At 37.4% G+C, this 25,669-nt stretch overlaps 1 protein-coding gene across 1 annotated transcript in view; it reads right to left on the bottom strand.

The window, feature by feature from the left end:
• The window catches only part of dgkb (diacylglycerol kinase, beta), a 738,105-nt gene that overhangs the window by 606,958 nt on the left and 105,478 nt on the right, over positions 1-25,669 (bottom strand). Inside the window, exons 3-4 of the mRNA XM_039736618.1 lie at positions 17,005-17,081; positions 10,579-10,599 (exon numbers count right to left, since the gene is read on the bottom strand). Coding sequence (XP_039592552.1) covers positions 10,579-10,599; positions 17,005-17,081 — 98 coding nt within the window. The remainder of the gene's footprint in view (positions 1-10,578; positions 10,600-17,004; positions 17,082-25,669) is intronic.

Raw genomic sequence — 25,669 nt, 5'->3', positions numbered from 1 at the left:
AGCAAAGAAGAAGCAGAAAAGGAATTAACAAAGCTGATCCCGACACTATTCTAAAACACAATAGTGAGTCGTAGCCTGTCATGATGTGGCAAGGATAAATAACCTACTGCTTGATCTATTTGTTAAGATATAGGTTTTTTATAATTATATGTCCTCTTTATTACTCGGACGGTATCTGTTTATGTTTTAATTAAAGTTATAGGTGTTTGTGCTTCATTTTTTATTCATCTTATTTTTTTTCCATCTTATTTATTTATTTTTTCTCTACCCTAAAGGAGACTGTTAACATCATACCCTTGGTTTATTGTTATTGTTATTATTGCATTAAAACTTACTATGCTTATTCTAGACCACTTTCTAACACCATTTCCCGGGTTTATTATCTTAATACATTAAGATTGCTGAAGATTATATATATTTTAGGTTCATAGTTTGTTAATGATTATATTTTAGGCATATAGTATTTAGACTATATTGGCAATAGATATCTCTATTTTTTAATCCTAAAATGTCGCTGCATGGGGGCTTGTTTTGTTTTGGACGCACTCTGTCTCTGGGCATGTCAGAGGACAGGGACTGCGTGAAGTGGGGTCCAGCCTCACGTGGGGAGTAAAAATGGGAGGGTGGAGGTGTGACGATGTGGGTTCTGGCTCCACACTCCCATGGCTGTTTGGGAACCCTTGAACCCAACACCGCCGATAATGAAACCGAGTGAGCCAGTCAATGGAGGCAAATTGAGCATCTGAGCAAGGGGATGGTTGAAAGTACAAAAGTGCTTTTATTAAAAATCAACAAAACAAAAGTTCATAAATAGTGCAGTTCTTCCATGTTCATTAAATAAATAATCCATAAAAAGAACGTGGGGTAAAACCAATAAATAAACACAACAATCCTTTAAAAACGAAGGTTAAAATCTTCTCCTGGAAGCAGTCTTTAAAACAAAAACAAATCCGGTGCTTTTCTGTATGCGTCTCACCTGCTTATCCCGTATGGGCCAAGCAGCAGGCAAGACGCTCTCACAGCTGCCCTCCTCAAACACACGCAAGACTGGAGACCTCCCGATCCCTGGCTTCCGGTTTGGCTCTCATCCCAGCCTCGAGACTTGGACTCCTTGGTCTCCAGGACGCCACACCAAGGACTGCCACTCCAAGCCTCCCGACTTCGCTGCCTTTCTGCGGCCTTCTGCGGCTCGTCGCCACCTTGGTCACTCCGCTACCTGCTCGCCAGCGGAGCGACATCAACACAAACACGGGTGTCGGCCTAACACCCAGCTTCTACGCAGCTGCCCACGAAGCGCCGATCAGCGCTCACCACACGCTCCGCGTGTCCGCTCTCTCCTGCACCGCTTGCTTCCACGCTCCCTGTAACCTCCGGCCCTCTCCTTTCCTTTCTCTCCGATCGATTCTCTCTTCCCTAACGCTTTCTTCTTCCTAAAACCGACTCGCGCTTCTTTTAAAAACGTGAGGGGCCATCACAGCTGCAGCATTAGCCACGGAGCAATCACGAATGTGGGCAGTTCCTCACCTGTGCACACGGTGAGAAACGCCCACATCGACGCACGCCCCGCTGCTCGCTACAACGCCCCTCACGGCCGCCTCGGTGCGATGATTTATTTAAAATCAATGGCCTTTTCTCCACGAGCTGTGGACCCATAACACCACAGGAGGGTTAAGGGGAGAGAAAGAGAGCAGGCTATATCTATATCTAATCTATCTAATCTATCCTTTTAATCGCTATAATTATAACTACCAACATAACAATAAGCTGCATGGCAATAACTTTTGGGGAAATAGGAAATTAAGGTTAAAGCTGTCTCATTTCCAGTTAAGACTATAAAATGACATAAAAATTCAGAATCAATGTCTCCATGATGGGACTCTTAACTTTGTGAGCTGGAATGTTAAAGGCCTGAATCACGAATTAAAAAGAAAGAAAGTACTTTCTCACCTAACATGTTTAAAAGCTAAAACAGTATTTTTATAGGAGACCCACTTACTAACCAAGGATCAGTTCCGCTGCAAAAGGACTGGACAAATACATCCTCAGAGATTTCTGCAGGAATACTCTGGGAAACTGTTAAGGCCTTCTTAAGAGGACAGATTATCTCGTATCTTTCCCACAGAAATAAATTAGAAACCAAGAAAGTAGCTGAGCTTAAAAGTGAAATTACTAGAATAGATGCCAGGCTTCCAAGCGAGGCTCTACATAGGAAAAGGCATGCTCTGCATTCAGAACTAAACCTCTTGACAACTAAAGAAACTGAACAACTAATTTATAAATCCAGACATCATTACTATGAACACAGAGAAAAAGCTAATAAGCTTTTAGCTCAACAAATTCACAAGCAAGAAGTCTGCAACGCAATCCCAGCAATCACCAACACAAATGGAGACAAAATCATCGACCACAAAAATATAAAGCACACATTTAGAGACTACTATAAATCCTTATATTCTACTGAGTTTAAAGAATACAACACACAATCTAATGCATTTCTGGATACATTACAGATACCACAAATAGATACTCCTAGTGCGGAGGAACTGGATAAACCCCTGGCGTTATCAGAATTACTAGATGCTATAAAGTCATTTCAAGGCGGGAAAGCAGCAGGCCCTGATGCCTACCCTGTAGAATTTTATAAGAAATTCTCTGCTCAGCTAGCTCCCCTCCTATTAGCAACATTTACAGAAGCCAGAGACAATCAAACTCTTCCTCAAACTTTTCACCAAGCATTAATCACCATTTTTCCTAAACAAAATAAGGACTTATTACAATGTGCATTGTACAGACCAATTTCACTTTTGAATAATGACGTTAAGATACTCTCAAAAATTATAGCTAGAAGGATGGAGAAAGTTCTCCCCTCGGTAATATCACAAGATCAAACTGGATTTATCAAGGGTCGAAACTTATTCTCAAATCTTCGACGCCTGTTTAATGTAATATACTCACCAACTAAGTCAAACACCCCAGAAATATTATTATCATTGAATGCAGAAAAAGCATTTTGACATGATTGAATGGAAATACCTTTTTACTACATTGGAGAAATTTGGGTTTGGCCCAAACATTTGTGCATGGAGCAAACTACTGTATACCAATTCAGAGGCTTCAATTTGTATCAACAACATCTGTTCAGACTACTTTAAACTAGAACGAGGTACTAGACAAGGATGCCCTTTGTCACCACTGCTGTTTGCAATCGCCATTGAACCACTGGCAATACACTGTCGAAATGCTGATCAGATAAAGGGGATTATCAGAGAAGAACTGGAACAGAAAGTTTCTCTATATGCAGATGATATGGTACTGTATATATCAGATCTTGACCCACAAAATTCTGTGCCTGCAGTCTTAACAGCACTCAGAATTTCAAAAGATCTCTGGTCTCAGAATTGTACTCTTTCCAGTGAATTCTCAAGCATATAATATTATATTAGACACCCTGCCTTTTATCATTGCAGAACAGTTTAAATACCTTGGGGTAAACATCACAACTAAACATAAAGCTCTTTTTCAACAAAATGCTGCATGGAAAAAATTAAGCAAGATTTGCATAGATGGTCAACCCTTAATCTTACTCTAGCTGGAAGAATTAACACTGTTAAGATGAATATTCCTCCTAAGCTCCTTTTTTATTTCAAAACATTCCAATATACATCAATAAATCATTTTTTAAGCAATTAGATCCAACAAACACATTTATATGGAACTTGAAACATATACGTATCCAAAGAGCGACCCTATAAAGACAAAAGGCAGAAGGTGGCATTGCTCTACCTAACTTCCAGTTTTATTACTGGGCAGCAGACATGCAAGCTATAAAAACCTGGACACAAACAGATGAACATACACAAGCCTGGTCCGCAATAGAAGTAAAATCCTGCAGTACTTCTTTTTATTCCCTGCTCTGTGCCCCAATAAATACAAGCTACTGGCAATATACTAATAACCCAATTGTGCTTCACTCACTCAGAATATGGAACCAATGTGGAAAGCATTTTATGATGGAGAAGCTTTTATCTGTGGCACCTCTGCAAGAGAACCACCACTTTCAACCTTTGCAAACATACGCAGTTTTTAATATCTGGAAAAAAATTGGAATTAAGTTGCTTAGAGATCTTTATATAGACAACGTCTTTGCATCCTATGAACAATTACATTCCAAATTTAACATTCCAGCTACACATTTCTTTCACTATCTTCAAATTAGGAACTTTGTTAAACAGAACCTGCCTGATTTTCCTCATCTTGCACCCTCATCCATGCTGGAAAAAATATTGCTCAATCTCAAGGACTCAGACACCATCTCTGCAATATCCATCCATCCATCCATCCATCCTCTTCCGCTTATCCGAGGTCGGGTCGCGGGGGCAGCAGCTTAAGCAGAGAGGCCCAGACTTCCCTCTCCCCAGCCACTTCTTCCAGCTCTTCCGGGAGAATCCCATGCTTCCCAGGCCAGCCGGGAGACATAGTCCCTCCAGCGTGTCCTGGATCTTCCCTGGGGCCTCCTCCCGGTTGGACGTGCCCGGAATACCTCACCAGGGAGGCGTCCAGGAGGCATCCTGATCAGATGCCCGAGCCACCTCATCTGACTCCTCTCGATGCGGAGGAGCAGCGGCTCTACTCTGAGCCCCTCCCGGATGACTGAGCTTCTCACCCTATCTTTAAGGGAAAGCCCAGACACCCTGCGGAGGAAACTCATTTCAGCCGCTTGTATTCGCGATCTCGTTCTTTCGGTCACTACCCATAGCTCATGACCATAGGTGAGGGTAGGAGCGTAGATCGACTGGTAAATTGAGAGCTTTGCCTTACGGCTCAGCTCCTTTTTACCACGACAGACCGATGCAGAGCCCGCATCACTGCGGATGCCGCACCGATCCGCCTGTCGATCTCACGCTCCATTCTTCCCTCACTCGTGAACAAGACCCCGAGATACTTGAACTCCTCCACTTGGGGCAGGATCTCTCCCCCAACCCTGAGAGGGCACTCCACCCTTTTCCGGCTGAGGACCATGCTCGGATTTGGAGGTGCTGATTCTCATCCCAGCCGCCACACTCAGCTGCGAACCGATCCAGAGAGAGCTGAAGATCATGGCCTGATGAAGCAAACAGGACAACATCATCTGCAAAAAGCAGTGACCCAATCCTGAGTCCACCAAACCGGACCCCTTCAACACCCTGGCTGCGTCTAGAAATTCTGTCCATAAAAGTTATGAACAGAATCGGTGACAAAGGGCAGCCCTGGCGGAGTCCAACTATCACTGTAAACGGGCTCAATTTACTGCCGGGAATGCGGACCAAGCTCTGACACCGGTTGTACAGAGACCGAACAGCTCTTATCAGGGGTCCGTACCCCATACTCCCGGAGCACCCCCCACAGGATTCCCCGAGGGACACGGTCAATGCCTTTTCCAAGTCCACAAAACACATGTAGACTGGTCGGGCAACTCCCATGCACCCTCCAGGACTCTGCTAAGGGTGAAGAGCTGGTCCACTGTTCCGCGACCAGGACGAAAACCACACTGTTCCTCCTGAATCCGAGGTTCGACTATCCGACGGACCCTCCTCTCCAGAACCCCCGAATAGAAATTTCCAGGGAGGCTGAGGAGTGTGATCCCTCTATAGTTGGAACACTAATCTCTGTAATATATAAAATTATGTTACAGTCATTCCCTTTCAAAGATCCAAGAGGACAGTAGGAAAAAGATATCTCAATCAATATATCAGAAAAGGAGTGGAAAATAGCAATCCAGAGAATTCACTTGAGCTCCATATGCACAAAGCATACAATTATTCAACTCAAAATTATATATCGATCACATCTGTCTCGACTAAAACTCTCCAAAATGTTTTCAGGGCAAGATCCAACCTCTAACGCTGCAATCAAGTCCCAGCCTCACTGGGTCACATGTTTTGGTCCTGCATCAAATACTAAGTTAGAGGATCTATACAGATTTTTTTCAAAACATGGCAGGATCTAATCAGTAATACTTTAGAATAAGCTCTTAAAGCACAGAGGAAACAATTATTTCTGCATTTCTTTTTCTTCTCCATCCATCTCTATTGGCTTATCAAACTCATCAGTTTAGGTATGTTTACAAGCCTTAAGTTTTACTCCATTGGCCTTGGTCTCTCTCTCAGGGTGGGGGTCGACTCGTTCTTAATCCTACTTTTTGTAAAAATTGATTGATTTGTATGGAATGATTGCAATAAAATTAATAAAATTTAAAAAAAAAAAGACTTAGAAAACGTAGCATCAATGATGTGGTGCATCCTGGCACTAAATCTCAGAGCTCACAAAAAAATAAAAATCACATGATAAACTGAAGAAATAATTATATTACAATTCTATTTATGTCAAGCTATGTTATTAATACATGTATGCATGTAACAATCCTTGATGTTCAAAGCCTCTAATAATGACAATAATACATTTAGGAAAAATAGCAGGTATATGTATCTTTTTTATTTCAAGATTGAGTACACATAGTTTCTTGTATTAAATAATACGTTTATACCTGTTTTTGGGACTCTTCTCTGTATGGGATTGAGAGCATTCCACTGATATGTGACTCTTACTAACTACTACTGACATTTTTTATGAAATTTCAAAGTGTATTCTTTTGAATATTAGAAAAAAGTCATCATGAATCTTTCTGGGTAAATAACATGTATGACAGAGTATTTTTTCCTCTGAATAATTTTTTAGGTTTAAGCAAACTATTAATTAGTTAGAGCGTTGTTTGTTAATAAAGTATTAGATGGAGCCATCACTTTTCTAATTATGCTTTTTTCAAAACTAGAAGTTGGAGTTTATAGTAACAAAAATAGGTATAAAGTAACAATCAACAGTGGATGGAATGTCAGTCACACAGTAAGTTTATAATGTATATCTGTCATCCATAAATTAAAATAAAAGATTTGCAAGAAACACATTTTAATCAATTTTAAGATAAGTAGTGGGGATTTTGTGCACTTCAAGAAACATGGCTTTGAACATCATAATGAGCTGCCCTTATCTCTTTCCTCTTTTAAAATGGATCAGTGATTAACATCATTACACATCATCAGGAAATCTCCTGAACAGTCTTTTAAAAATCTACATATAAAAGACAGTACAACCAAGAAAGCATTAAAATTCAAAGAAATATGGTACTTTACAGCAGCTGCAAGCCACACATTCTTGAAATAGTTCTCACTTAATTTATACTTAATTAGATATTTTATCATGGGAAGAGAAATGATTATATCAAAATTCTTTATCCTCTAAGCTCCAAAAATAGCATTGTAGCTTACGACATACTCTTTAATTTATCTGCTTCTGTAATGTGTCCTTGCATTTGGTACATGTTGAATATATGACACAAACCAGTTCAAAACTCACTGTAAAAACAAATTATTTCTGATATGCATTCTGGCAAGAAACTCACTTTAAAAATGTACTGTTTTATGAATAACATTAGTACATTATGGTGATGTGTTTACTTAAAAAAATATGTTAACATGCTGGCATATTACAGCAGTAGAATAACTTATCCATCCATTCATCTATTTTCTTAAACTGTATACTCCTTCATACTGGGAAGATGGAGCCTATCTCTGCAGTATTGGATTCAAGTTAAAAATTAACCTTGGACAGTATACTAGTCCAGCTGAGTGGACAGTTAACAAATACACACTTACTGATAGTAGGGCCATTTAAAGTTACAAATGAACTTGAAATGCCCATCTTTCAAAATTAAGAGGAAAACATATGGAAACATCGTAAAAACATGCAAAATGCTCACCATGATTGTACACAATGAAATAAGAAAACAAAAACAAATGCTTCTTTTAGTTATTGTTTTTTAAAGTTGCCACCTTTTTAAAAAAAATGTTTTGCTACTGAACTACAAATAAAAGATGAAATCTTCAAATGGGGTCATCATTGGAGTCCCTCAGGGGGTCTTTCCTGGATCTGTTACTTTTTCTGATTCATATTAACTAGGGGGCTCTGCACCCTGATCGCTTCAGTCACCCACATAAAACCCAAGCCACGCTATGCAGCAGCCACTTCACGTCGCTGCCTCTCACATTGAGAAGAGGGAGGCTGAACACATGCTAAGGAGATGCTGTCGCTCCTCCGAAACCCCCTCTTAAACGGTGATACAATGGGAAATAAATACACTTTTTTACCTCCTCTATGCTTGATCAGCTGGCTTGCTGCTACTTGTACTTGTGCCGTGCTGCGTGATCTGCATGTCACGCTGCTCTTCGAACATTTAAAAGCCTGTACAGCAGCTGTCCTCCTTGTCTCGCGGGACGTTAAGGTGTCTCCAAGTAAAGTACATCTCGACCCAAGATTTGTTTATATAATAGAGAGAGAGCATAGATTTCAGTATATTTAGTGAACCTAAAATTGAAGGAATGGTAGATACTGAGGAGGAAGTAAAAACAATTCAAGGAAACATGGACCAGGGTGAGCATCTGATAAATGCAGTATAATGTAGAAAAGTGCTACATGGGCAAAAGAAACATCGATTATGAATACAAGATGATAGACACTGACCTAAAGGAAGTAACCGTTGAAAAGGATTTTACGATTTAGTTTGACACAGACTTTCCATTGACTAAGCAATGCACAGAAGCTATTAAAAATGCAACAAAATTTTGTACTGTAAGAACTTGTAGTTCTGATCATCACACTGCAAAAAAGACATATCAGCACTTGAAGTTGTGCAGAGGAGAGCATCCAAGTGTATTCCAAAACTTAAAGATGTGTCCTACTCTGAGAGAGTCTGAGAATTATACCAGTTTAACCTCGAGAAGACAAGACTGTATGGGGAACTAATCCAGGTCTTCACAATTCTCAAAGACATTGATAAAGTAGATCCAGCAGAATTCTTTCAACTTAATAGTGACTCACATACTCAAGGACTCTCATGGAAATTAAATTGAAAGAGAATTTAGGACTGAAGCCAGAAAGCACTTCTTTACTCAATCAGTTGTGGAACTTTGGAGCAAACTACCAAGATACTTAGTTGAATGAGAAACCGTCACAACCTTAATGAAATGTCTGGATGAGACATTGGGACAGCTTAGTTAACTAAACAAATGAACTTAATGGACTGAATGTTCTCCCCCTGGTTGTCAGACTCCTTATGTTCTACAAGAATTCAGCATATTAGCTTAATGGTAGCATTTTCCTTTCTTAAATAATTTTATTGATCATCATGTAAAAGTTCCCAATTCAATAATGCATTAAGTTTTATTCCAATGAAAAATTAAGCTTTATTATTCCATCCTACTTTCTCTAAAATGACCATTAGTCCTACGTTTTCTCATTACTGGACTTAAAAAAGAGGATCACAGTCCTTTATGTAATACCTGGGCCATGTAATTAAATGTTTCTTAATTAGCATCACTTAACTCAATCAGCTGTACATTTGGCCATGGAGCTACCAATATTGAATGCATTGTTCATATTCACTTACACCACAGTTTCTTAAACTATGGTAAATGACCTAAAACGAGCTGTGAGTTATGACTCAATGTTGTATTCAACGGGAAAAGGTGGTTTCCAACATGTCTCACTATGGGTTGCCCCGTGTTATTTAAGCAATCAACATTGTTGCCTATTAGGTCAGATTTTCCAAGGGGAACCCTTTCCACCGATCTAATGGTCATCATGGACTGGGTCTTGAAGACACTAAAAGGGTAAAGTTAGGTCACAAGAACAAATTAAACAAATGAAATCCTGACTTAGACTAACAAAACAGTACATAACTATTGATGATTTCAACTCCTTTATTTCCATTGTAGATGCAGTATATTGTTGTACTACCACAATAATTCTGTTGACCACCCACCATCAGTAAACCCTTACCTTAACTTGAATCCTAGCTAAAGCTCACGAAATTGATTTGGTTTTACTTGTTCTATGAGATTCTAAAATATAAGTTCTGAGAGCACCATAAAAGACATTGAATTAGGTCAAACATCCACACAACCAATTATTTTCACACCATCAGTTCTAAATGAAAGACCTACACTTTTAACCGTTATAATGATCTGTCTTCCTTAGTTAATTACCTTTTTGTTACCATTATGATAGCAATATATGGTGTAATATTATTCAAATGATGTTTTAGAGGGTGTAGCAGCACAGTTTTTTCCAACACTGCTTTAATGCAGACAGAGGGTTTGTAAGTAATCAGTAAAAGTTGGGAAAACTGTAGGAATTGTTTGCATCAACTTTCAAGGCTTAATTCACTTCTGTTGCTGCAGAAAAACTGTAAGTTGTAAATCCATTGTTTGTTCTCTTAAAATGGACTTTCGGGATAATTCTGAAAGTTTCATTATTGTTCAGTTTTTGATATTCTAATCTTTTTTGTTATTATCTCTTGCAGTCTACCACTTACCTTTGAACCATTTAAGGTTGTTCACTCAAATAACTTGAACTGTTAAATTTCAAGAAAAAGTGGAAAATGGGGGTGTTCTAAATCATAGTGAATATATAAACATTAAGAAGTAAGGAGATGGAAATGTTTATTTTAACATTATATTTTAAAAGATTAAAAAACAATTCACTTACCTGACTAAGTATCTCTTGCTTCTGTGCAGCATTTAAATACAATAAAAATTAGTTAAAATATTGACTTAGGAGTGAAGAAACACAAATGCACTGGACTTACAGTATCTATTATTCTCACTGTACCATCACTCAGCACCGTGAGGTGCTGGTGGCTCAGCTCCAGCCTGACATGCTGTGCCATAAACTGTTAATACACCATAGAGGGAACATGTCAACTTTTCACACATTTTTAAAGCTAAACAGGTACAAGGCTAATCTATTCACATCAAATAGAGAAATGAACACTGCTGAAAAAGACTCTTAAAACAACAATAGAGCAGCTGTAATAACTCACAGTTTTATTAATAGAGTTATATGTTCTGATATACTGGTGATGCAGTCATTAGTCAATACCACTGGTAATTCTTAGATGCTCTAATGCTAGATTTACTGTATGACATCAAACACTATCTAGATGCCTTCAGATTGTATATTCCTAGAAAACTGAAGGTGTACATTTCATTTGTTTTTTTTGCAACTCTGTAACAGAAAGATTTGTCGAATGAAACACTGGAAATCAGCTTTTTTTCCATAATTATTAAAGTGCAAACCTAGAAAGTGTGTGTATAGTTATATTTTCCATAATATAAGCTTATTATTAAAAAAAAATGGATTTAATCAAAAGAAAACAATATTCCAAAAACAATTCATATGGATTATTTTACAATATGAAGTGAGTATTTTTACCTTTAAAGGATTATGGTTAAGACAGTGTTCAAACATGTTTGTCATGTTAGAGAAATCAGAACAGTTATGTAGATTGTTTGTAATGAATAAGACTGAAAAATACTGTAATTTAAATGAGTAAAGACAGTTATAAGTTATAGTTTTAGTTCATCTGGTCCAACTCACTACTTGTTTTGGTCATCCTTTAACTTTCACAGTATCAGATATTGAAGGTGCCATCATTATATACATACATTCATGCACCATTGCTATATAAACATTTAACATAATGGCTACATGTATGTGGTCTTCTGGGTATGAGCCCTTGCTTTTTCTGTCTCATCCCCCTTTCTCTATCCCAAAGTGCTAGCGGGGAGACTCTGCCTCATGGCTAAGACTAAGATACATGGAGGAGTAATATGGATTCTGATCTGGCTGTGGAACTGTAGACAGTTCTTCTCTCAGGCACACGCAAGTGATTTGCATGCCAATTTTTTGCGGTGGAAATTCAGATCAGCACCTCCAAGTCTGAAGTCATGGTTCTCTCACAGATCAGACTGGATAGCTCTCTCCAGGAGGTGGAATGGACACCTGCTGTTAGTGGAGGATTTCAATTACCTTGGGTCTGTGGTGGTAAAGCTGAGTCTAAGGACAAAATTCATGGTTTACCAGTCGATTTACATCTCCATCCTCACCTACAGTATACGCATGAGCTGTTGACATATGAAAACTAATTTCAAACACTAGATTAATAAAATGTGTCAGTGGTTAGAAAAAACGTATATCTGTTATAAACATCCCTCCTATTCAATTGTGTTGAACTCCTCAATGTTAAACATTACTCATTTATTTAAATAAATAAAAAAGAAAAATCAAAAAACAGTTCCATACGGAAAACAGAAAATGCTTTAAACTTGCATTTTATTGAAGTTTATACATGTGAAGAAGCTGATAACCTTTCAGCAGTAACAGGGATTACTAAGGAGGTAGATAGTGATTTGGAAATGCAGACAGAGAATTACTACTTAAATTAAACAGGCTGAAATCTAACACATCACCATGACCAGATAACATTTATCCTTGAGTTACAATTGGTATATATATTTCACAACAAAAATACCAAAAATAATCTCTGCACAGTAGGGAAATTCCTAAATAGTGGAAGCTACCGAATATTGTCCCATTGTATAACAAGGGTGATTAAGCTTATCCAAATAACTTTAGGACAGTAAGCTTATTGGGCATCATAGGTAAATTACTGTAAGCAATTAAAGAGGTTAATATCAAGCTCCATAAGTCTAGAACAGGTATTATTACCAAATAGTCAACATGGAAGGTCATGTTTCATTAATATACTTGTATTCTATGCGGATACAACAAAAGCATATTATAATGGAGGTGCATATGACATAATTGATCTTGATTTTTAGAAGGCTTTTGATAAGGCACCACAAGAAAGATTAGTGATGAACCTGAAATAAGTGGGAATTCAAGTTACAACGTGTAGGTGGGTACAAAATTGGCTCAACACAGGAAGCAAAGGGTTATATATAGTAAGGGGAACTTTTCAGCATTAGGTGATGTTAAAAGTGGTGTCCTTAAGGAATTAGCGCTGGGGCCGCTGCTCATTTTAAATTGATAAACAGTCTGGACCAGAATATAATCAATAAACTGGTTAAGTTTGCAGATGCTAAGTCTAAATGCACATAATGCAGAGTCAGTTAAACTGTTACAGAGTAACTTGGACAGCATACAGACTTGAATAGATGTGTAACAGATTACATTTAATGGAAATAAATCTAAGTATTACACTTAAAAGGTAGAAAAGTTAAATTTGAATACACAATGACAGGTTTAAAATTGAAAGCAATCCTTATGAGAAGGACTAAAGAGTCTTAGTCGACTCGTCACCATCCAAATCTTGACAGTTTGGAAACGTAATCAAGAAGGCTAATGGGTTATTAGGACACAATGTGTGGAGTATAAGTTGAGAAAGGTTATGCTTAAGTTATGTAATGCACAAGGCCTCACCTGGGGCACTGTGCACAATTTTGGTCTTCATATTACAAAAAAGACATAGAAGCGCTAGAGAAAGTGCAGAGAAGAGCAACTAGGCTTATTCTGGGACTAAGAGATTCAAATTGTAAGGAGACTTTAAAGGAGATGAACCTTTTCAGTATAAGCAAATGGAAATTTACAGGTGGCAAAATCAAAGTGTTTAAAATGATGAAGGGAATTAGTACAGTGGAGTCCAGCTGTCACATTAAAAGAAGTTCTACAACAAGAACATTAAGAATTATTAAGGCAGATTTCATATAAATATTAGAAATTTTTCTTCACACAAAGAACCAGCAACAACTAAAATAAATTACCAAGTAATGTGAAAGAGAGTAGAAATTTAATCTAGATGAACAGGAAGGACAATATTGTCTGGCTGAATGGTCTATTCTCATAACAATTGTTCTAATGTTCTAATACTAAAAAAAAAACATTAAGACAATTTTCTGACCCTCACAGGTGAAGTGTTTGTAAATTTCAGGAGTACATTATATCTTTGTCTCTAGTATAATACATAATAACTTACTGAAGCAAATTGTAAAATCTTTTACAAAAAATAAAGAATAATGTATATGGGTAATTAGTATTATTCATTCTCTCATCTACTAATATTTCATTCATGTTTGTGGCTTTACAAATTGGTATTATAGATGTCATCAGCATAATTAAATCTATCATAAAGTCCATGTTATATTATAACAAAAAATAAACAACAAATCACCTAAGAAGGCAAAATCTTTATATATAATACACTACCATGGCTGTTCGTTTGTCTGTCCAGTATTTTAAATCACCTGTAGCTCGCAAACCATTTTACCTATTGACCTGAAATTTGGTACACATATACTACGTGACGTCTACTATCCACTTTCGGAGGGATGATTCACCTCCAAGGTTATTCCTCTTTTTATTTTTATTTTATTTTATTGTAGAATCAACTCTCAGCAGTGGGCAGCAGGGCGGCTGTGTGGCGTTCTCATCCATACCACCTTCGCCGTCACTTCCTCTACCTCTTCATATCTTTAATCATTCTCGAGGCAGAGTGAAGACTTAAGTGCCAGCTTAAGTGAAAAATTAAAGAAAATGTACTAAGTAATTGCAACACAAACACTGACTTAATCAGCTTTAAGCAAAAAGATGCCAACGAAAGAAGAGAAGAAGTGGGCTGCTAGGGTGAAAAAAAGAAGAGCTGCTCAGGAAGCAGCAAGCGCATCAACCTCTGATCAAACGAATGCTAAACATAAAGAGGAAGAGTAGGAAAACTATGAATGCTCAAGTCAAGTGTATTCACTGCATGTTATCGTGCAGTGCATCGTTACTGGTAATTAATAATAGCAGTACATATGTGCACAATAATTTAGTTTAAGTGGTTGAAAAGTGACTTGCTCAGTGGGGACTTCCCCCACTATCTTGGACATAACATTTATATTAGAATTCAACGAGTACATTATGTTCAGTTTACATTTTTTGTGTTTTGAAATTATATATATAATTTCTGTACTTTCTAAGATTTATATTAGAATTCATTGACTAAATTATGTTCAGTTAAAATTTTTTGTGTTTGGAAATTATACATATCAGTTCTGTACTTTCTATGGCTTTTATTAAATCATCCCATTATATCACTGACATTTTAGCAGTCCTTAAAATGTATACATTTTCCCAGTTTAAAAACCAATGGATCTAGCATATGTTTATTAAGGATAAAACAGTTAATTTCACTTTAATTATGCATTTTTCTGGTGAGAGTTGAGCTGGCAAGCTGCCAAGCTGGACAGATAAGGGTATTCTATCCTTAGAAACAGTTTCCAACTCCTGCTAGGGAATTTCCAGACTTTGCTCCATCATGTCATGATTACTCACTCAGTGGGTCAGTCAAAGGAATATATTAACTATATGCCAAAACCTCCCATGACACATAATAATACAGAAAGTCTGTGGTTTTACTCTGACATTTTCCTGTATTGCTAAGATTCTCATCCTCTCATTGAGAATAAGCACGGCAACTCTGCAGAATTTCTAAGCAGAATTTCTTCTACTTGTACTTGTGGCCTGCAACCACAACGGAGGATGAGGATGCAAGCTAAATTTAAAACTGAAAACTTCATCAGAGAACTTTGATCACAATATCTCACTATGGCTGAATACAATTTCTGCTTAATCTGACAATGATATCAACCAACATGTGTTAAATGGACCTCAAGGAACTAGAACTATTTTCCTTGTGCCAGAAACTCACCCAGTACCTGAAGAGGGCAAGTCAGTATTATCCAGGAGAAGACCGCAAACTCACACATACTTCCATGCCAGACATCACAGTCAAGAGAACATCATGATCTACAAACATCAGAGCTACAATATTTAGATTGCCAAACTGAACACCTACCAAGACTTAGCTGCAGAATGACATTCTGTACATAAAAATCACAAAGAAGATGGAAGACAAGCTGCAATCTTGGTTGAGACACACATTCACACCAAGATAAATTAATTCTGCCTTTGCAAAAAGGGGGGCACTCCTCCAGAACCTAAATGCTGTTGTGCCCTGCTACAATGGACATCATGGTGCATGTGGTCATAAGTTTCTTCATGGAGTCAAAGTACAGGTAGACAAGATAGGCACACTATTGCCACCCTTGAAATACCTGTGCACGAACAACGAATAATTCCACTGTTCATGGCCAGGGCAGAATTTAATTTACAGTTTCTCAATTTGACACCATTCTACTAGCCAGGAATAGGCTAACCCCAAGGAAATGAGTTATGTGATCCATCAGTAATTGGAACACACCTTCTTGTCCCTCTTTTTAAAAAATAGGGAGACTACCACTTGAGTCAGCCAATCTAGAGTCGCTATCCCCACGTTCCATGATATATCGAAGAGGCTTGTCATGTCTGAATCTCATTCAGCCTTGCGGCTTTGGAACTATGGAAGTTTTTAATCACTGCAATGAAATCTGAAACACAAATGGACCCAACCCAACTCATTCCTCGGTCTCTGCTTCCTTTAAGGAAAGTGTATCCACCAGGTGTAGGAGAAACTCAAAAGTGTTCCTTCTACCTTTCAACAATGTACCCATTTTAGATTAATGTTTCCCTGCCCCATGTTGAGAACAGCGTGAGTGGTATAGCACCCTGAGTAATTAAATACCACAACATATTTGAGTGCTTTCAAAAGTCACTCTCCATGGCCTTGTCAAACTCACCCCACACACACCGATGTTTGCTTCAATCATTTCAGTACATTCCCCTTTTTTAGTGTGGTGGTGCATCTCAATTCAAAGGCTTCTGGTAACATTACATTAAAAATATGTTTCTTCAACATGATGGGCTCTCTTACTGTTGCTGTCCATCAATAGGCCCTAAGGTTGTCACCATGGCAAGAAATAAGTACTTTTTGAAAATATCTCCTTGCAGTTGCATCCACAAATGAAGTGTTAAATAGGATGGTTTCATAATCCATGTCATTTTTATTTACTTATGCAGGTCAACATATCTAAGGCATCAGTATCCCTTGATTTCAATAACTTTTAAACTGTGCATCATTCCTCATATTTGGGCTAAATATTTTTTTTCTTTTTAGCACCTCACATATTTCTAGTCATTTATCAATCCTTGTCATCGTCAAATACAATACAATGTAGATCAATAATAAAGAAGTACCTCTCCAGGGTTATATTTTGCAAGTACTCCATCCCCATGAAATTCTTGCAGAACATCCTTAAGTTTCTTGGTAGTATCTGAAAGAAAAATATATTATTAATACTAAACTACAGCACTACTTTTATAAATAATTCTAATAATTATGTTTGCTTTTTAGTCAAGTAACATGTGTTTCCCCTTTCCTTTTCCATAAAATAGCCAGTCTTTCAAAAATAATTTAATTAAAAATCTTAAATTCATGGTCAATGAAAAAAAAGCCAATGTGCTTCTTTTTAAAATTCTTTTGAATATTTAACTATATATTCCAATGTATACTGCACATTCATTTATTTACTTATTGCCATTTTGGAAAAAGAAAAGAACAAGGCCAGTGGAGGACTGGCACCTTTTTCAGGGTTGGTTCCTGTCTTGATCCCTGATCCTGGGTAGGCTCTCCAGGTAGGCTGTGACCCCACTTTGATTCTAAAATGGATTGTGCATGTTTGGAAATGCAATATTAATTTGGGAAAAAAGCAAAGAAATCATGTCCAGAATATTAATTATTTACTACTGATATTTAAATTTAGAGACAAATTTGAAAACCTCCTGCTTTAATTTATAAGATGCATGGATTCTATTGAAAAAAGTCCTCATCCAGTACACCCTAAGGATTTTGTTCATTTCTAGTCCTTGGTTTTAAAATACAATTTTTCACAATGCTAACTCTAGTTACACAAAGAGAAACAGGAGTGCGAATAGATTTTATGGGTCCTTTAATGAAAAAAGAAACTAATATGATAATGATATTAAAGAACACACTCTGTCTCTTAGTCAGATTTGTTTGTATTAGAATTAAACCGTCATTGCACTATAAAAAAGAAAACCTGCAACTAGTTGTTGCAGTTCAGATAAAAAGAAAAATTTAGAACACCTCAATAGCTGGTGCTGAGGGGAATAATTGAGTAGGAGGAAGAAAACAGAATTGATTATTCCTCCCTGTAGCCATAAGAATGAGATTATTTCTATAGCTTACTACTGTGTATTTTGTAGCATTTTATGGCTTACAACATTTTTTGATGCAAATTAAAGCTTAGTTAACCAAGTGAACTTGATGTACAGTGTAGTCTTCTTTATTTGTCAAAATCCTTAATGACTTTAGGAAATTCTAAATGAATTTTATCTAAAATTAATTTCATTTTAACCAGTTCTAAGTGTTGCATCATCATACTGAGAAGTTAAGTATAGATGGTCTCCGTAAAACCATAATGTATATATTTAAGAATGGTTAAAAGAATTGTCTGACATACTAGAAAACGAGTATTGCTGTATCTCAGTAAAAGTATATATAATTCAAATTACTTTGCTTCATATTTAGTCATTCTGTACAGTAAATGAACACTTAATGTTTTTATTTCCTTAATAAAAATCTTTATTTTGGAAAATTTATTTTTTCTTTGTTCAGTGTATGTTATACATTTTACTTTCAAAAAGAGAATTTTAATTATGAAATACTATATATTACTTACATATATTTATATCTTGTTATGTATTTTATTTTTTCATTTTCATATAACATACTTTCTATTTATGGCCTAAGTGAGCTGTTCAAATTTACAAATGCAATATTTGTTATAAAATCACTGTGTACATCAAATATTTAAAATACCAAATGCTATTCACACAAATTATAATTAACATATATCTACATACAATATATAGTACATACAGAGAAATCATTAACATACCATGTAACATTAATACCTAATGATCTCTTACAACAATATACAATACGACATCATGATCTCCCGACTCGAATCCTGGGCTGGTGTATCTGGCTTAGCCCTCGGCTGGTTCAGGTCATATTTCTGCAACAGGACTCTCAGAGTCATGCTAGATGATTTTTCATCTGAATCAGTCCCACTCCCATGTGGGGTCCCCCAGGGTTCCATTTTAGGGCCACTACTTTTTTCAATCTACATCCTGCCTTTAGGTGCAATTTTTAGAAAACATGCAATTTCATATCACCTATATGCTGACGACTGCCAAATTTATTTCTCCCTCAAGCCAACTGACTCCACCAAACCTCTCCTCAACTGCCTATCTGACATTAAGGACTGGCTGGCTGTAAACTTCCTTCACCTGAACGATTCAAAAACCGAGGTCATTGTTTTTAGTCCCGACAGCAAACAGGCTCCACCCCTTGGCCTCGTTTCTCTTCCCATTCCAGTAACTTCGTCTGTCTCCAATCTTGGAATCAAAATGGATACGTTCCTGAAAATGGACGATCAAGTCAACAGCACAGTAAAATCCTGCTTTTTCCATCTAAGGCGAATCGGCAAACTCAAGCCTATTCTGTCTAACCACCTCCTGGAATCAGTAATCCATGCATTCATTACGTCCCAGCTTGACTACTCTAATTCCTGCCTTTTTGGTATCAGTAAAGCCACTCTTTCTAGACTCCAACTGGCTCAAAATGCGGCTGCAAGGCTTCTAACTGGAAGTAGCAGAATCCAACACATTTCACCGATTTTAAAAACCCTACACTGGCTGCCGGTTAGATTCAGAATCGATTTTAAGATTCTCCTCCTAACCTATAAGGCATTAAACGGTCTAGCCCCCGCCTATTTGAGTGTCTTGCTCCATTGTCACAATCCCCCTCATGTTCTTAGATTAGCAGATCAGCTGCTCCTAACTGTTCCCAAGGCACATTTTAAAGCTCGTGGTGAAAGGGCTTTCTCCGTCTTTGCACCCAGGCTCTGGAACTCCCTGCCCTTAGTGGTTAGGCAAGCCGCTTCAGTCGCCACATTCAAATCTCGCCTAAAAATGCACTTCTTCACATTGGCTTTTAATTCTTAACCTGTTTCATTTTCCACTTGCCTTTTGCTATTTTCTCCATTTTATTTGGTCCCCTGACCTGTTTTTAGTATCTCTGTTTTAATTCTCTCTTAATGTTTGTTTTTAATATTTTGCTTTTAGTCCTGCTTGTTGTAACTGTACAGCGCTTCGGTCAGTTGTAATGCTGTGTTTTTAAGTGCTCAACAAATAAATATGGTATGGTATGGTATGGTAACAATTAAACACGTGTATATCATCTAGAAATGATTATGGAATTTAAAATCGGCAAAAATAGCATTCAACTCCCTTCCATCTTGTTGTTTTACAGTATTTGTCATTAACAATTTATAACAGATATTACTGTATTTAGTGCTTCTGCCTACCATCTCCAGGAACCATAATATACCATATATACCATACCATATATATATCATTCACATTTTATTTTTGGTCAGTGGTATAAACACAGTGCTAGTTATAATCAGCCACTACAAATGGCAGTATTCAGAGCAGATCTGTTTACTTATCCCAGGTTACCCAGTCAGTATCACTTGGTGATTGTGGTCAAACCCAGCTCCTCCCACACCATCCACACGCTCTTTATTAATAGACAGGGTTAGACCAAGAGCAGGGGTGGGCAAAGTCATTCCTGGAGGGCCGCTGTGGCTGCAGGTTTTTGTTCCAACCCAAAGGCCTAATAAGGAACACTTATTGCTCAAGTAGCACTTCTGCTTCATTTTTAATTGTCTTGCTCATTAAGATTGTGAACGCTTATTGCTTTTTTTAGTCTTAAACAGCTGTATTCTTGGTTTTTAATTGCTCCTTATTAGCAATAAGATGCAAATGACAAAGTAAAGCAGCAGTTCTCCATTTAGCTTGTTACCATTTATACCTGCGCGTATTTATCATGCGCTATTTGGTTTAATTAAATACTTGGAAGGAAAGTGAAGAGAAAAAAGTGAAGGATTGAGAAATACTCAAACATTTTAGCCTTCAATCATTTGGATGATATCCTTAGAAAGAAAAAAAATCCAGGACATGAGAATGACCTGACATAGCAGAGTTAAAGCACTAACAAGCTATGAAATTTAATTATTAGCAAGGATTGTTTTCTAATTAAGCAACTGGGTTGGATCAAAAACCTGCAGCCAAGTTGACACCCCACATTTATATGCAAAGAGAAAGAGAGAAAGAGTGCGATTTTAAAGCTTAAAATTATATTGGTTAGCTATCACAACATATCTTTTTCAAATATTAAAAACAAAAACAGTGTAATCCTTCAACTATATCTTTTGAGGCAAAAGTGATAGGAAGGGAGAATATTTTTACGATATCAGGGGGTTATTTTCCGTACGTCGCTTAAATCATCCAAGATCAGATGCCTCATCTTGGATGAGTTAATGCCGGTGAAATTCATCTGGGATAAATCGTTTCTTCAAATGCAGCCGTATAGTAGATTAGTCTAGCTGGATCTAATCATCCAAGATGAATGCGTGCGCCCATATATATTGAATCTAGAAAACATAATCTAGAAAACATGATCAGCAAGTATTGATAGGCTGCAACACAATGACGAAGGAGATGAAGAATTTCAAGATTTAATATGCACAAGGGGTAACACAGCAAAAGCAGCCCAAACCAGAGAAGACGGCTGGCAAAAAGTGGCTGACAAGTTTAACATGTAAGTAGCGTGCATTGTACTTACTGAATGCAGTGTTTCATTTCCTATGTGTTAGATTAATTATTATTTAATATGTCATAATTCCAAATCAAACATCAGCACAAGGAGAACATGGGAACAGGTTAAAGTGAAGTACAAGAATATACGTCAGACTGGTAAATATTGGTATATAACTATTTAAAGAATTGTTGACATAAAGAATCATATATAATATAAAAAAACATTAATTTTGAAGCTAATAAAAAGGCAGACAAGCAAAAAACAGGTGGAGGTCCATGCGATCCAGACCTAACCCCTGCAGAAGAGTTGGCTTTCCAGCAAAATGCCCATTGCCCTGTTTCTGAGGGCATTCCAGGGGGAAGCTCCTCCTCAGAACCACTGGCAGGATGCAGTGGTCACTTCATTTCAGGTAAAGGATGGTCATTGCATATATTTGTCCTCAATGTGTGCCATGGGTGTGTTCCATATAGCCGTTGTTTTTTGTTGGGTCAGTGGTATGGAATGTCATATCCCTAGAACTTGTGTCTGACCAACGAGATATTGACGAAGGTCAAATATTTGATGAAGAGGTACATTTTCCAAATAATGTTTGATCAAACTCCACTCTGATCAGTCCCATGTGCCCCAATCATTTGGAAATCCTGGGTAATGAGAATGTTAGGCTGATTGTGAGATTCTTTATGGAACTGTGGGTGTTTTTGCCTGTGTACCTGCAATTTCATGAAATGCCTCTTTTATTGTCCAGGTGTCCAGAAAACACTATGAAAACCCGAAGGAAATATTTCAGAGATAAACAAACTTTACGAGTTGCCTGGCAAAATGCACTTTTAGATAGATTTTCCACATCACCTACAGTATATAAAAAAAGTGGCACTTGCAAAAAACCTCAAAGCAATGCATACTGTCTGTGTGGTTGTGAGAGCCCAACTTCGCCTAGTTTGACTTCGAATATAAGGTGCTAATAAATCTTTTGAGGTACAATATTCCCCCTTGGCTAAAGCAGTATCTTTCGAAAAGAATTTCCTCCAGGAGCAATAAAGGATCTTGGCGATCGCGCAAAACCCTCTCTATATGAAATTCTCTTCTTATAATTTGCACACCGATATAAATTGGTTGCTCGTTCATGAAAGGCGAAGCCATGACTGAATGATTCCATGCATGGAAACTGATTAAGTGTGTGAGCTAATCCTTGTTTACATAGAACAAACCTGCTCCGAGCAGGTTTGAGGATTTGGATGTGCTGCTATGACAACACATCCAGCAAGAGTTTTGAAAAACCGACAGATCCAGGATCATGCCAAATCATCAACAATTACATCTGGCTAAACGAGTAATCCACGTACGAAAAATACCCCCTAGATATTTTCAGCTTGTAAGATAAAACAAAAAAAAAAACAAAACAAAATAAAAGTTGATGAAAACATGAAATAAAAATAAAAAAGACATTAGCAGGTTTAGTTGTTCACCAGTTGCAGACTCAGGGCACTTTTGTCAAGCTACCAATAAGCTTTACCGGTGGTTCATTGGCAATCCTGTCAGCTCAGTATTTGAACAATATAGAAATTGCTTCATTGCCAAAAGACCTTTCCGAAAATATAAGTAATTTGTTAACAGAGTAAGGTCTCTAAAGTGTAGAGAATAATTTTATCTTCATCAAGGATTTCTCACTACTGTGCAAAGTGGCAGATAAAATACAAACACATGAGAAGTAACCTGAAGCATTTTCACTCAAAAACAAAAAACACACCCTATGTATGTAGTTTATTGGTCCATTTATGATATATCCTAATATTACAACTCAGCATATACAAAAAATAAAATTCATACATATTTTTGAGACACTAAATGTACCACTTAGTGTTCTGGATTTTAGCTCTGTCAGGGAAAGTAAAATAAGGGAAATAGTCTGTGGTGCTAAAATATTCCTAATAAACTTGTCAAAAGGTGATCTTAAACTAAGGACCTTATATTCAAGCCTGCAAATACTTCCTAAGCATACGGCAGTGTAAGAATAGGAACGGAAAACGGTGAGAAAGGAATTCAGAAATCAAGAAGAAATAAATACTTCTTGAAAGACGCAGTTTGCATGTAGAATTTCTGGCCAAGTAGGATTACATGTGAAAGTGATAAATAAATCAGGCTTTCTGAATTTACGTAGGCCTACTATGGCCAAGGCATCCTGATAGTTTTGTTGCATGTATCTTGGACTTCCTGGAATTGTGGACGGTAATATGATCATTTTGCCTACACATACGTTGTTATACGTTTGCTTGCTGTGCATCTGTATTCAAACATTGTATTGTTCCACGTGCAGATCTTGTTGATGTAATCTGAGATAGTTGAGACGCGCGCCCTTTGTTTTAACATATGCATCTACAACGTACTGTTGGAATAGTTTGCCACTGGAGTGCAAAATACTAAATGCATTCTTCATTGCTAATCTGTAAGTGGAAAAATTGGCATTGAGTAAGTCTTATTTGCTTGGCGGTTCTTTTATCGGGAACATGTTGTAAATCTTTGTGCCAGCCAATGTCTCCGTAAGGGAATAAAAGTGGGTAAACCATAGGATCACAATTCATATTGAGCGTGGAAATCTGTTTACAGGAGTTGCGTATGGGATAGATACAAATGTCCCTTTTAGCAGGCATTTTGCCATTTTCTCCGATGAAAATGGTTGCAATGTCGGGGCATTGTATCGTCGTAAATCCTGCCTAGGGTTTTCCTTGAAAACCATTCGTACAGATGCTGTTGGATTGGACTGAGCGATTTCATGCAAGTGTTTGTATGATTTAGCGAAGGGGTTGATGGTTCTGAGCATGGAATCTACCTGGAGAAGTACATTTTCGCTGCATGCAGGGTTTGCTTTCTTTTGTAAGCGTACTGCAGTAGCTTGCGCTGTGTCAAAAACATATAACTGTCCATATCCTGGAGAGGTAGAAGTGTTAGCGTATAGTGGAGATATTTGGTGATAAATTTGCCTGTGTATTTTAAAACAGTATGGTCCGTGGCCAGGAGGTTGAGTTATCTATGCACCAATGGAAGCAAACACTAGAGAAGAGTTGCATTCTCAAATGTGTTCCCATTAATTTTTAGCTTCTGATGTTTGCTGTGTAAGAATCTGTTGTAAAGACACAGGTGGCTCCCGCAAAGGTGGTAAAGCTACTTTACCGTTGTGGTTTACTTGTTGGATGTATTACGCTCAGCAGGCCAGTATAGTGCATGACATGGAAGACGACCAATAGGAATCGAGAAATGCCGCATTGGCTGCATGTGGGCGGGACCGGTTTTGAAGTGGAAGCAGGACAAACCAGAAGAGAAATATATATAAGAGATAAACAGTGAAGTGAGAAACATAAAATAAATCATGTAAAATATGTAAAATGAGAAGAAAAGTACAAGGACCAAAAATCGTAAAACGTATCAAAACTAAAGATCAGAACCATGTCCCTAGTGGTCATTGTAGAAAGGAAAATGGTCACAAAAATATCAAATGCCAGCTTACCACCCTGGTAAAAATTAAAACAGGACCAGGCAAGGAAGATAACTTGAAACACAAAAACAAAGTGCTCAGCTACCTACAGATCCTGATACTTCAGCTGTGCAGCAATTTACAGTAAATAGCAGTGAGTTGGCTATGTCTGAAATACTTCTACTGGCACTTCTGGTGGATCATGTCATCTCTTGTTCAAAGTCACTTAGGCCATGATGTTTGTGCTAAAGCTAAAGGGCACCAGAACACTACATTCAATTACCTTTTTACAGGATTTATAAGCCCCAAAAGTGTCAAGTAATTAACTTGTGCTTTCAATTTCCAACATATGATAAACATACTGGTTTGAAAGAATTTACACCTTGAATGCATTTTTCTTGTTTGATCCAACTAATGCACGTCCATTTTGGCAGCAAGCTTTGTTAATTTAGTTCATCTAATATAGAATTAACTTCTACTCTATATTTTAAGGGCTAACAACCGAGCTTTGGAACAACACTAACTTTGACAGTGAAATAACAGGAATGGACAAAAAGGGCAACAATTTGCCCTGGCATTTCAAATTATCGATTTAACCCAAGACCACAACAGATATTGCAGGACATGAATGGTTAGAGCTAATAAAATAACTACTTAGTGTATATGAAAGCCAGGGTTGCTTTCTGGCTGGGGTTCAATTG

This window comes from Polypterus senegalus, chromosome 15 (assembly GCF_016835505.1).
Source record: "Polypterus senegalus isolate Bchr_013 chromosome 15, ASM1683550v1, whole genome shotgun sequence".
Taxonomy (NCBI): domain Eukaryota; kingdom Metazoa; phylum Chordata; class Cladistia; order Polypteriformes; family Polypteridae; genus Polypterus; species Polypterus senegalus.
Note: the sequence above shows the minus strand (reverse complement) of the source record. Positions and strands in the feature narration are given on the sequence as shown.